Source organism: Miniopterus schreibersii, assembly GCF_964146895.1.
Source record: "Miniopterus schreibersii genome assembly, chromosome: 12".
In the NCBI taxonomy this organism is placed as follows: domain Eukaryota; kingdom Metazoa; phylum Chordata; class Mammalia; order Chiroptera; family Miniopteridae; genus Miniopterus; species Miniopterus schreibersii.
This window is the reverse complement of record NC_138112.1, coordinates 39836910-39851620: the sequence shown is the minus strand read 5'-3', so window position 1 is coordinate 39851620 and position 14711 is coordinate 39836910. Positions and strand designations below refer to the sequence as shown.

General features: G+C 41.9%; 2 protein-coding genes across 2 annotated transcripts; one reads left to right on the top strand and one right to left on the bottom strand.

Annotated features, from left to right (window-relative positions):
- Positions 1-1162: 1162 nt before the first annotated feature.
- Positions 1163-2131, top strand: LOC308565532 (olfactory receptor 10T2-like; the record flags this gene model as incomplete). Its single annotated transcript, XM_081154860.1, has 1 exon — positions 1163-2131. One exon carries the CDS (start codon positions 1163-1165, stop codon positions 2129-2131), a length of 969 nt encoding a protein of 322 aa, XP_081010986.1.
- An 11175-nt stretch (positions 2132-13306) lies between these two features.
- On the bottom strand, positions 13307-14243 carry LOC308564577 (olfactory receptor 5P4-like; the record flags this gene model as incomplete). The annotated part of the gene is given in 2 exon segments (XM_081152961.1): positions 13307-13325; positions 13327-14243. Coding segments are annotated over 2 exon segments (936 nt in total).
- Between the last annotated feature and the right edge of the window lie 468 nt (positions 14244-14711).

Genomic DNA, 14711 nt, shown 5'->3' with positions numbered 1-14711 from the left:
AGAAAATTCTATCAGACACACAGCACATTGACCAGCACACTGCAGATGTTTCATAAATACTGGTTACCTCACATCCCTCCTTATATATTTTTTGCCCAGTAATTCAGTACATAAAGAACATACAAACTTTTCAGTGTGTCTCTACCATTCTTTCCTCAACCGTCAGCTCCACACCCATGTCTTCTCACTGTTTTCCTTTCCTTCCCTGACAACAGTGCCTGAAACCAAACCACATACTGTTTGGAAAGGCCTTGTCCTTCATGCTGTCATCTCACACACAGCAGAGTGGGTGTTTTAAGAACTCATGAAAATGACCAGAGGACTTAAGCTCTAAGAGCTGTGCTACAAAGCAGCCCTTTTCAACGGGATACCAGTTAGAAAATATCCTGGACATTTTTCTGAAGGTTCAAGAATAAATCCGGACACGGTGAACACAGATGAGCCATCTAGGATGGGGATGGTCTCTCCACACCATTTTGCCTTCAAGATCTGCATGAATGGGAGTTATTGAACACTTCCAACCCAAATTTATTGTCATGGATAGAAAACCAGTACAAATTTCAAAACAAAAATTCATATTAGGTCTGTTCAATGGCATAGCAGGCACTGCCAAGTGTTAGCCAAGCAGCCACTGCCTTCCGGGGAGCACCTCTGAAGATAGCATTACTTTCCAAGAATGTTTGGAAGCCATTCAAGACAATTTCTTTCTTCTTAAATTTGCATTGATTCAGTCAACACTGTTAGGCACTTCTGTATGCCAGGCTATACCTAGATCACACATAAACATTTTACACCTGCTACCCCTCATACTCTTGTGAGAAAATAGCATTTCTCCTATTTCCCTCTTTCATGCAGATTCTGACTTCAGAGGAGATAAAGGGGTGGTAAATGAGAGGGTTCCCAGGATATATTTAGGAATACTTTATGACATTTACACAGATTCTCCTACTAAAATCTTTCCCATCACTGAGTCCTGACCTTGTGTTCAGCCAGGTGCATTTAATTCCCATTTCCCATGTTCTCTCATTGAGAATAGTCTTAATATTGCCCAGGGACCCTTGATTAAAGTCTAGATGACATCAGTGCTTTTTATAATCTTATCAGAGTCTTGACCTCAAGAATATCTGCCTCTGTGGGAGAAAGTTACTGAGCCTACCAGATGATGGGCAATCGAACCACAGTGAGCACCTTCCTTCTGCGGGGATTTTCCAGTTTCCCAGACCTGCAGGGTCTCCTCTTCGTGATGATTTTCTTCTGCCATGTGACTATCCTAGCTGCAAATGTGTCCGTAATGGTGGCCATCAAGCTCAGTCACAACCTTCACACCCCCATGTACTTCTTCCTCTGTGGCCTGTCGTTTTCAGAAACCTGTGCCACTATGGTAATCATCCCCCGCATGCTAGTGGACCTGCTATCGGACAGTAAGACCATTTCTCTTCCTGAGTGTGCCACACAGATGTTCTTTTTCTTCGGCTTGGCGGGCAATAACTGCTTCATCATGGCCGCCATGTCCTATGACCGTTACACTGCCATTCACAACCCGCTGCGCTATGCCATCCTGATGACCCACAGGATCTGCTTTCAGCTCCTGATGGCCTCTTCTGTCACTGGGACCGTGATGTCATTGTGCATTGTCCTCATAGTATTCAACTTGTCTTTTTGTGACTCCAGCACCATCCAGCACTTTTTTTGCGACATCGCACCTGTAGTCTCCCTTGCCTGTGATTACACTTTGTTTCAGAAAATGATCCTTCTTGTATGCATTGTCTTTGTGTTGGTGGGCAGCTTTGTTTTAATTATGATCTCCTATGTCTTCATTGTGTCCATAGTTGTGAAGATGCCCTCTGCAAAGGGGAGGTATAAGGCCTTTTATACTTGCTCCTCTCACCTCACCGTAGTGTGCCTACACTATGGATTTGCTGGCTTTGTCTATCTGAGACCCAAGGACAGTGATTCGTTTCGTGATGATATGCTGATGGCTGTGACATACACAGTGCTGACTCCTCTGCTTAATCCCATAGTTTACAGCCTAAGAAACAAAGAAATGCAAATAGCTCTAGGAAAAGTACTGGACAATGTCTATAGGTTTTTCTCACAGATGGTAAGTAAAAGAGCCCTGAACACTTCTTAAAACATTTACAGAGCACTGATAAATAAAAGTGGACAAAGTGGAAAATACCAGCACTTTATGTACAAAGCGATTAAAGTATGTTCTAATTGCCTGATATGCCCTGGTCTCCCTCCTTTCCTACTACAAATCGGATGGATGTAGTTTTCAAATATTTTAAAATGTTATTACATATATGTCTGCATATGCACATGCACATATGTATGTAGCAAAAATATTACAAATGCTTTGGAAAACTGTATATTCATAATTTTGGTTGCCTTTGGAGGAGGAGGAGAAGTATTCTAAAAAGAAAACGAATGAAAGAAAGAGGTAGAGACAGACTGAGAGAGAAAGAAGGAAAGAGAAAGAGAAAGATGACTAACTTACCTGGAACAGGAGAAAGCAGAAACACAAATTTAGAGTTACAGTGAGTGAAAGACCACCACACAGAGAAATTTCAAATAATTTTAAGAAATTACTTTTTTCAACTGTATTCAAAGAAAACTAAAAACTAGATGGGAATGGATAAACACCTGGAAAAATAAACTGATGAAAGATACTGCAAAAGAAACAGGCATTTTTAACATATTGAATTCCAGGAATAATATAGAAAAGTCTGCCAAAGAGCTATTCTCCCCACCTCCCAACAAAGAAGTAGGCTAGCTGGTCTCATAATTAACTTCGTCAAGTCCTCAAAAAGGAATAATCCAAATGCTATTTACGTCAGAGCATAAAGACAAACAGCTTCTAATTTATGAAAACCACAGAGGTGGAAAGTGCTGTATATAGGTGAATCTAATTGAGGTGATTGCAGCAAAGTTCTCACATGGATTGTGGAAGACAGTAGATGCTGTAAGAAGGTCTAGGCATGTTGAGGTCACATTGCCTAATGCTACATCCACATAGTGTGAAGTTGCCAATGCTGTGGCAGGACTGAGGGACTGAGATGGTTAAAGGATCAAGAATCCAGTGGTCACTTCTTTACTAAATGAGAAGACTGGATGGTCAGTAAAAGGACTCTGAGAACAATAGCGTATTGTTTCATAGCTGGGTAATACTGGTGTCAGTGAGTCAACTGTTTTGTCATGAAGATTGCAAATAAACAATTTAAAAATATGGTAAGGAGCTAGGAGAATGTCAACATTGTTAATGGTGCCTTAGAAGAGGGGAGTAGGCATCCTCTCTTCAATAGAGCTGAGAAGCAGATGTACCCTTTTCGAGCAATCAGGTTTAGTTAAGATGAAGAGACAGAGAATATCCTCTGTGGAAAGTTGAGTGGAGGAGAGAAGATTCCAAAATGAAAATAAGATATATTAGGAGAAACCCCAGCAAAGAAAAGAGATTTCCAAAGACAAGAAACACAGCCTTGTGCTGGGGTGAGTCCAGGTGAGGAGAGCTGCCAAAGGGCTTGCAACTAAGATTCTTATCACAGCTTCACTGATTACAAGTGACCAGAGCCTTCTGTGTTTCCAGGTCCCATTCTTCAACATTGAAGCTTATTGAGTCTCCAGGTCCCATTCTTTGTTCAACATTGAATTAAAACTTGACTAGAGGTTCTCTGACCAGCCATTTCACAATCTTCACCATTCCATTTTCACAAATGTCCCCTGCTTAGTGTGAAATTCTCTACCTCCTCATATAATTATCATAAGCTTTTTCATTTCATTAATTAAGTCTCAATTGTGATTAAATGAGATTTATCCATGGAATGCACAGTTAGTTTAACATATGCAAATCAATCTATGTGATATACCACATTAACAGAATGAGAGATGAAAAACCACATGATCGTGTCTATATATATATATATATATATACACAATGAAATATTATTCAGCCATAAAAAAGACGAAAAGATGGAAATCTTGTCTTTTGCGACAACATAGATGTTCCTGGAGACATTATTCTAAGTGAAATAAGCAAGACACAGATACTGCATGACCTCACTTATATGTGGAATCCAAGAAAGTCAAATTCATAGAAGCAGAGAGCAGAATAGTAGTTGCCAGGGTTGGGAAGGTAGGGGAAATGGGGAGATGTTGGTCAAAGAGTACAAAGTTGCTGTTAGGTAGAATGATTAAGTTCTAGAGATCTAGTGTCCAGCATGATAACTGTAGTTAATAATGCTGTATTTTATACAGGAAACTTGTTAAAAAAATAAATTTCAAGTGCTCTCACCACACCACCTCCCTCAAAAAAAGGTAAGTATAAGAAGAAATGCATATGTTAACTAGCTTGACTACATTACTCATTTCACTAGGTACACATATGTCAAAACATCATTGCTGTATGCCTTAAACATATACAATTTTTATTGAAAAATAAAACATTTTTAAAAATTCGTCTCTACTGTTGAAAATATTATAGATGTTCCTTTTTTCCCCCCCCATTGACCCCTTCCACCCCACACCCACTCCCTGCCCCAGGCCTTTACCATACTATTGTCTGTGTCCATGGGTTATGCAAAGATGCATATAAATTCTTTGGTTAATCTCTCCCCACCCACCCACCCCCACCTTCCCTCTGAGATTCGTCAGTCTGTTCCATGCTTCTATGTCATTGAATCTATTTTGTTCATCAGTTTATTATGTTCTTTAGATTCCACATATAAGTAAAATCATGTGATATTTGTCTTTCTCTGTCTGGCTTATTTCACTTAGCATAATATTCTCCAGGTCCATCCATACTGTCCCAAAGGGTAAAGATTTAAAAAACATGGTAACTAGCACTTTATTCAAACTACTTGAATGGGAACGATTTTATTATTATTATTTCTTTTTAATCCTCACCTGAGGATATTTTTTCCATTGCTTTTCAGAGAGATGGAAGGAAGAGAGAGACAGACAGAGAGAGATAGAGAGACACTGATATGAGAGAAACAAATCAATTGGTTGCCTCCTGCATGCACCCTGACCAGGGCCAGGGACGAGCCTGCAACCGAGGTACGTGCCCTTGGCCGAAATGAATCAGGGACCCTTCAGTCCAAGGGTCAATGCTCTAACCACTGACCCAAACTGGCTAGGGCAAGAATCCTTTTTTAAAGAAATATTCCTTTGATTATTTTTAACTTCTGGAAAGAAAAGCACATGACATATTCAACTTTGTTTCCTCAGTTAATAACCTAGTGCTAGGAATAAAGGAGACACTAAATAAATATTCATTGAATTAGAGTTAACGTTTAACCAAAAGATATTTGTTAAATGCTTACTCTGTACCAGACACTGTACTTTGAGTTAAGGATCATTAGTTCAACCTCCCACATCACTACATTCACCCACCCACCAAAGTTTCTGTAACCACATTTCCTTTATGTCTCCATTTAAATGTCATTTCCCCAGTTAACCTTCCTTACACCTCAAAAAGAAATGCATTTGCCAAATGATATCATGAGAAACAGAGACTGAGCAAAATACTACAGCCTGGGGCTTTTGGCAGTGTGATAGGTGAGTAGAGAGATGTTTGAGGTCAAAGATACTAAGTCAGCTAAGGCTTGTGAGGCCAAGATTCTGGAACAGAAAAACTGTAGAGAAGTGAGCCTGAAATTCTATGTGTAATTTCTCATTAAGAAATTTGACTACTCCCAAGCTGAACATGGGCTGGTGAGATATCAAAACACCAAGTGGAAATCAGCCTATGGGAGGCTGGAGATCTTAGCAGAGACTTGGGCGTTTTGCAGTGCTAGTTTGATAGAGTTTGTTAAATAGGCCATTTCAGGGAAAGGGAACCCATAATACCTTAAGCTTTTATTTGAGCGTCCTGAAGGACTACACCTTTGGAGTAATCTCTGTATCCTAGAAGTAGGGTCAAACCAGACACAAAGAAATGGGAAGACATTCCATATTCATGGATTGCAATGATTAACATTGTTAAAATGGCCATATAACCTAAGGTGATATACACATTTAATGCAATCCCCATTAAAATCTCAATGGCATTTTTCACAGACTTACAATAAAAAAATCCTCAGATTTGTATGGAACCACAAAAGAACTCGAATAGCAAAAGAAAAACTGAGGGAGAGAGACATATCAAGATGGCGGCGTAGGGAACAGCTGTACCCGCCGCCTCCGGCAACCACATCAAAATTACAACTAAAACACAGAACCACCATCACTCAGAGCCTCCTGAAATCCAGCTGCACAGAAGCCCCACAACCAGGGAACTGAAGAAGCACGAGAGCAGGAGGAGGGGCGGAGACACGGGCGGATGGGGGCAGAATCCTGGAGATGAGGCCCCCGGCCCACACCCGGTGCCGCAGGTTAAACCCCGGGAGGGAATCTCGGTGGCGGAGGTTTCCCGGAGGAGTGAGGGGTCTAAGCCCCACAGCAGGCCCCCAGCCCAGGGCTCCAGGGCGGGGAAGAGACGTCCCCACAACTCCGGGCTGTGAAACCAGCGGGGACTGTCGCTGAGGGTCGCGGAGGCTGCGGGAGCCCCAGCAGCTCCTCCTAAAGGGCCCGGCACGGACTCACTCGGACGCGCTCCCTCTGAGCCCAGTGCCGGGCAGCAGCCGGAAAGGACCCGGGACACTCGGGGAGGAACTAACCTGCCTGAAATCAGGACGAGAGCTGAGGGGCGGCTTCCTCCCAGGCAGAAGAGCTGGCAGAAGCCATTGCTCCTTTGGCAAGTCCTCCCCACACAGCCAGCAGGCAGGCGCCATGTTTGAATCCCCAGCACCTGACTCACACCGTTGGCCCCGCCCCCTGATTCCCGGAGGCCCCGCCCCTCCCACCTGCAGCTCATCCAGGCCATTTCCAGGGGCTTTTCTGTGCCAGTGGCTTCTCGAGCCTCATGCTTAGGACTTTCCTAAAATCTCTCAAACAAGCAGCAGCGTGCCCCATACGGCTTGATAAGTGGCCCCAGGCCTGGCACTAGCGGCAGCTGCATTGGCTCATAGCTTGGCCTCTCCTGGACACCTCCAACCCCAGCACAAGTAGCAGCCAACTACGGTTTGCTGTGTAGCTCATGCTGGGTGGCCCTGGACAAGGCACTGGCAGAGGCTGACTTTGCACCTCCTAGGAGGCCCCAGAGACAGTGTACCTGGTGGTTAGACTCAACCACACTGGATTACAACCCTACCACATCCATGAGTGACACACTCAAGGGGGGCACTTTGTGAACACCAAAGCCCCACTGAAGTAAATCCTGCTCCATAGGGGTGTCTCCAGCTCAGCAGCTCTTCGGCTGTAGTTGCAGCTGGTCCTCACAGCTGATTGGCCTGGGGGTCAATTCCTCCCAGGGACGCCAACAGCAACCAAGGCTCAACTACAACAGGACAGAGCACACAGCCCACACAGGGGAGCACCTAGAAGGCCCAGCTCAGGTGACTGGGGAGCTGAGCCACTGGACCCTACAGGACACCTACTGCAGAAAGCCACTCTACAAATTCCAGGAGACATAGCAGCTCTACCTAATATATAGAAACAAACACCTGGAAGCAGCCAAAACATGGAGGCAAATAAACATGTCACAAAGGAAAGAAGAGAAGAAATCTCTAGAAGAGGAACTAAATGAAACAGACCCAAGCTAGCTAACAGATACAGAGTTCAGAATTTTGTTTATAAGGATGTTTAAGCATACTATTAAGAAAATAACTGAGAAAATTGATAACATAATAAAGTACCAATTTGAAATGAAGGCTACATGAACTGAAATGAATAATTTACAGAGAATCAACAGTAGAGGACACTAAGAATCAAATCAGCAATTTGGAACATGAGGAAATAAACAACACCCAACCAGAAGAGCAAAAAGAAAAAAGAATCCAGAAATACGAAGATAGTATAAGGAGTCTCTGGGACAACTTCAAGAGGCCCAACATTTGTATTATTGGGAGGCCAGAAGGAGAAGAGAGCAAGAAATTGAAAACCTATCTGAAAGAATAATTACAGAAAACTTCCCCTACCTGGGGAAAGAAAGAGACTTACAAGTCCAGGAAGCACAGAGGGTCCCAAACAAGAGGAACTCAAAGAGGCCCACAGCAAGACACATCATAATTAAAATGCCAAAGGTTAAAGACAAAGAGAGAATCTTAAAAGCAGCAAGAGAAAAGCAATTAGTTACCTACAAGGGAGCACCCATACTACTGTCAGCTGATTTCTCAACAGAAACCTTGCAGGCCAGAAGGGAGTGGCAAGAAATATTCAAAGTGATGAAAAACATGGAACTACAACCAAGATTACTCTACCCAGCAAAGCTATTATTTAGAATTGAAGGTCAGATAAAGAGCTTCACAGATTAGAAAAAGCTAAAGGAGTTCATCACCACCAGACTAGCACTACAGGAAATGTTTGTCTTCTTTAAGAAGAAGCTAATAGAAGAACTAAATAGATCCAGGGACATTGACACATGTAATAGATGATCATATTTCAGAGGAAAAAGGGAAGGGGGGTGGAGGGTGGGAAGAGATTAACCAAAGAAGTTATATGCATATATGCATAACCTATGGACACAGTCAATAATGGGGTGAAGGCCTGGGGAGGGGGTGGGAGCAAAGTGGAGGAGGTCAATTGGGGGGAAAAAATGGGACACCTGTAATACTCTCAACAACAAAGATAAATAAATAAATAAATAAATAAATAAATAAATAAATAAATAAAACTGAGGGAGAAAAACCTAAGCTGGAAGTATCACACTTCCTGATTTCAAATTATTCTACAAAGCTATAATAATCAAAACAGTATGGTACTGGCAGAAAAATAGACACACAGACAAATGAAACAGAACTGAGAGCCCAGAAATAAACCCACACATATATGGGCAACTAATTTTTGACAAAGGAGCCAAAAACATACAACGGAGAAAGGAAAATTTCTTCAATAAATGGTGCTGGGAATACTGGAAAGCCATTTGCAAAAGAATGAAACTAGATTGCTATTTGACACCATACACAAAAATAAACTCAAAATGGATTAATTAAAGACTTAAATATAAGACCTGAAACAATAAAATACGTAGATGAAAACATAGGTACTAAACTTATGAACCCCAAAAGCAAGAGTAGTAAAAGCAAAAAGAAATGAATGGGACTCCATTGAACTAAAAGGCTTCTACACAGCAAAAGAAATCAACAACAAAACAAAATGGCAAGTAACCCAATGGAAGAAGATATTTGCAAATGATACTGATGATAAGGGGCTAATATCCAAAATATATAAAGAACTTACATAACAACAACAATGGGATACTACCTCACACCTGTTAAAATGGCCACTATCAGTAATACAAGAAAGCACAGGTGTTCAAAAGGATGTGGAAAAAGGGAGCTCTCATACACTGCTAATGGGAATGTAAATTGGTGTCGCCTCTATGGAAAACAATATAGAGGTTGCCCAAAAAATTAAGAAGAGAACTACCATATGACCCAGTAACCCCTCTCTGGGTTCTACCTGAAAACAATAAAAACAGTTATTCGTAGAGATGTATGTAACCCTATGCTCACTGCAGCATTACTCACAATAGGCAAGATGACCCAAGTGTCAATGACTGGATCAAGATGTGGGACACATACACGATGGACTACTACTCAGCCGTAAGAAACGAGGGAATACTGCTGTTTGTGACAACATGGATGGACCTTGAGAGTATCATGCTAAGTGAAATATGTCAGATGGAAAAGATAAGAACCATATCATTTTTTCATATGTGGGATATAAAACAGAAAGCAACAAACAAAATAAACTCATAGACGCAGACAGCAGTGTGGTGGATACCAGAGGGGCAGGGAAATGAAGAAGGGTGAAGGAGGAAAGGGGTCACATTGTGGTGGTGGAAGGAGGCTAGACTTTGGGTGGGGAGCACATATATGATGTATTATAAAACTATATGCCTGCAAGTTACATGATATTATTAACCATTGTTATCCCAATGTATTTAATTTAAAAAGAATAAATATATGGGAAAGTAGGGTAGGTACAATAGGTGAGGGAAGAGCTTTGAGAAATAATTAAGAAATAAAATTGGCCTACGTGAGCAGGTAGTGGACGATACTGTCATCTCTGCCTGTTGCCGCAGATTAGAAGAGTACTGTCTTGTAGAATCTTCTCAATTAGCAACTTTATTTAAGTATAATTTGCATTTACACAATTTAAATATACGGGTTGATGGCTTTTGACAAATCTATACACTCATATAACCACCACCCCAATCACAATATACAATAACTTCCTCAGCCCCAAGAAATCACCTCTTGCCCCTTTGCTTTCAATCTTCTCCAATACTCTTCTATAGGTGTTTTACAGAATCAGAAAAAAGCCAATGACTTCATAAGTCTCAATCCACCTCAGAAGAAGAAAAGTTTTCTGAAATTTATCTAGACTAACAACCTTGTTAACAACACAACAGTTCAGGATCAAAGATGTTCTTCGTTGTTCCCACAGGGACGTCCTTGACCCTTATTTTTTGACACACTGTTAGGAGAAAATGATTTTTACCATTCCTAATACTCTTTCATCCCCCTTTTGGAGAGACACCCACTAGCAAAACACGCCTGACATCTTTCTAGGCCTTCACTCACTCCTCCCTTAGAAGGAGCAAATTTGGATTTGCAATTGTATTACATAGTTTGAGACAACAAGCAGCCGTAACCGAGCAGCACAGACTGGGTGGCTTAAACATCAGACGTTCCTTGTTTCACAGTTATGGAGTCTAGAAGTCCAAGATCAAGGTATCAGCAGGTTTCGTTCTGTCTGAAGGATGTGGGATCTGTTTCATGCCTTTCGCTTAGCTGTTGGTGGTTTGCTGGCAATCTTTGGAGTTCCTTGGCTTGTAGAAGCATAACCCATATCTCTGTCTTTATTTTCACATGGTATTTTACCTGTGTATTATCTGTGTCCAAATTCTCCCTTTTTTAGTGTAAGTATATCAGTCATATTGGATTAGAGGTCCACCCAGCTCCAATATGACTTCATCTGAATCAATTATATCTGCAACAACTCTATTCCCAGATAAGGTCACATTCTAAGGTACTGGCTGCTAGAACTTCAACAGATGAATTTTTGAGGAACAGCAATCCCAGCCTTTTTTCTTCCCCATTTCTCTTGGGAATAAGCCTGCCCTTAGGGCTTTTGGCTGTTCTTGATGATGCTGTAAACCCAGTCTCACTGGAGAGACCCGAGTGTTCCCAGTACTGCCAGTGACAGAGAAGGAAAGAGTGTTAAATTCTAGGATTCAGAACACAAAAACATAAGTGTCCACAAATATTTACCACATCTTCTAATATCAGTTCTTTCATTTGTACAGGTAATATTTTGCTCTCCCGTATACCTACCCTTTTTGTTATTTCTTCAGCTGATTTAGAACTTGGGAGAGAAAATTACTCTCAGTGTATATCCTTCCCAAAAGGACTGTAACGGTCCCACACCACACCCCCTACATCTGGGTGATTGAATTATTTGACTCCCTTAGAGTGGAAATATGAAAGAAAAATCTGTGCAAAGACTTATCAGAATCAACTGAGGAGTCTTCGAGTCCCTAGACAAAAGAGACTTAGACAAAAAAGAAGTCAATATGTGACATGTCTTCCATCTGAGAGAAGGAACAGGATAGAGGGAGGCAGACCATTCTGATGGCTGTGTAGTGAGGGTTGCCCCACGCTTGTCGGAGTACTAGGTCTCACAAAGATTCGCCATTTATTGAGACAGGAACAAAGGAGAAGAAATAGTTTGGGGAGAAATAGGATAAATAAGCCAGGGCACACTGAGTTTGAGAGTCTTGGGGAAAAGGCTAGTGAAGAAGTTTATTTGTCCTCCAAGGTAGGTTGTAGTAGGAGACAAGGATACTGTCACCACACAGGTGGCAGCTGAATTCATGGGAGAAGACAGGGTCACCCGAGGGGACCGTGGGGGTGGGGAGAAGGGTAGAGCGTGAACTCTGGTGAAAAGCAAAGTACAGGGGAAAGATGAAATGGACGACTGCCAGAAACAGTCAACGAAGAACTTCAACCACCAGAGTGCAGAGCTGCCCCGACTCAAAGATGGCCCTTTCCAAGACCAAGGCATACCTTCGAATGCCCTCGCTTTGCAAGGGGCAGTGTCTGTGCTGACTTTAGCCCCAGAATTATTGCACCAGTGGGATTAGCGGCCCATACTTTATGCAAGTAAAGAGGGGTGAATGGGGAAACAGGACCAGAGAAATTCCACCAAGTGGCTTCCAGGCAGAAGAAAAGGAGGTTTCCTTGATCTGGTTGGTGAAGAACCCAGAATAAGAAGTCAGATGGTAAAGTGGTGCCTCCAAACTGTCTCAGAATTTGTCTGACATTATTAAAATGCTAATAATAAAATACATCAGCTAAAATATTCATCATAAATCATTGTGAAAGGAGTACAGGAAGAGGCGTGGAATCAATTTAGAGGCAATTGCTATAACGAGACTGGATCATAAGCACCTTTGGAAGGGCAGTGGAGGAAGAAGTGACAGACAGTGGACATCCCCTTGAGAACGCTACAAAACGTGTGGCAGACATATTCTTTGCCTGAACCATAATTTCATGCCTCTTATCTATCAACTGTTGTTGAAAGAAAGTCCCTATGTCCCAGCCTCCCACTCCAAAGAAATGTCAGCTTCCAAAATCCTCATCTAGTACAATTTAAATTGTGAGAAGAGTCAGCTGATATTTACACAGTTTCTTCTGTTATGTGGGTTGGACCTCTTAATGGCCAAATAGAGGAATCATGATCTTTGCTCTGGCTTAAACAAAGTGAAAATAAATAGGAGCTTTTCTGAGACATAACATCAATGTTTCCAAAAGTTTAAATATCGAGTGACCAGGGCAGGGTAGTTCCTTTAAAGGAAGCGACCTGCACTGCCTGACTTCTCAATATTATTACCTATTACACACCTACCAGCGACAAGTTTCTTTCCAAAATGTTATTTTACAAGATGGAATGCAATTAAATTTGATCCTTCATTGAAATATTTCTCTGTTTAAATCAATCTCATAACTGGTGGATGGGATTTTAAGTAGAAAACTATTTTTTGAAGGTATTCTTACCTTGAAAAACCCACATTGAATCTGAATCAAACATATCCATGTTAATGATACATCGAACTTTATATATGAAAGTAACCATTGGCTTTTTATATTTGTAGGAGCTCTTTACTATAAAAGTGATAAAGTTAGTGATAAATTTCATTAAAATATCCAGCACAAATGTTCCCCAAATCATCGGTTTGTTGTTTACGGATTTGCATTGGTTTAATTCAGGAAAACCAGTGTTCTAGCCATTAGCCTTCTCATGGCCTCTTTCACCTCCTTGTTCCTGAGGCTGTAGATGAGGGGGTTTAACATGGGGACCACCACTGTGTAGATCACAGACGCCACTTTGACCTGATCAGCCGAATAGCTTGACTTGGGCATCACATAAACGAACAACACTGTCCCGTAAAACAGAGTGACTGCGGTAAGGTGGGAGGTGCAGGTGGAGAAGGCCTTCTTCCGCCCCTCGGCAGAGCGCATCCTCAGGACCGAGTAGAGGATGTTGCTGTAGGACACGATGATGGTGGACAGGGTGCTTACGAGGACTGAGGCCGACGAGATGGCGGGAGAAATTTCAGCAATATACATATGGCCACAAGAAAGCTTCAAGAGTGGGAAGAGGTCACAGAAGAAGTGGTTGATTTTATTGGGTCCACAGAAGGACAGGTTCATGAAACAGCCCGTAAATGACGAGGTGTTCATGCATCCACCCAGGTAGGAAGCCCCCAAGAGGAGGAAACAGACCACTGGGGACATGTGGGTGGAGTAGAGCAGGGGCGAGCAGATGGCCACATAGCGGTCATAGGCCATGGTGGCCAGCAGGAAGCACTCTGTAGTCCCAAAAGCAACATCAGAGCCAAGCTGGACTATACAGCCGGTCACAGGGATAGTAGTGTTCTCTCTCAAGAAAGTCTTCAGCATGACCGGGGTGACGGATGTGGAGTAGCCAATGTCCACAAAGGCCAAATGGCTCAGGAAAAGGTACATTGGGGTGTGCAGCTGCGGGCTGCTTCGGATTAAGACGATTATGCTGACATTGCCCACGATGGTAACTATGTAAACCCCTAGAAAAATCACAAAGAAGATGGCACATAGTGTGGGGTTATCTGTTAATCCCAGGATAATGAACTCTGTCACTGTGGTATGATTTTCAGTCTCCATCTATCCATTTAAGGGTGCCTATTGAAACCAGAACCAGAGGAGGTTAAATGGGCGGAAATGACCCCATGTTTAACCTATACACCTAAACATAACCTTATAATTAAAATTTTTAAATGGTAACTTTGCCCCACCTACAGAATATTTTGTGAATACACATTTTCTTTTCCAATTCCATGAAAATATTAAAATTGAAGACCCAATTACCTTAGGGCCCAATGATTTTTCTTCTATTTGTAGCCCATGGAGTAAGTCTTCCCCTTTTGCACAAGTGATATGTAAAAGGATGTTTACAGCAATATTGATTTTAATAACAGAAACTGTAAATAACCTAAATGATTACAAAAAGGCCAGCTCTTGATTTTCCATTTCCATCCCAAATATGCCTCTGCCCCAGTATTCTCTACCTTAGTAAATACTATCACCATTTATTCAATTATTGGGCCAAAAATATGGGGTTCATTTGACATC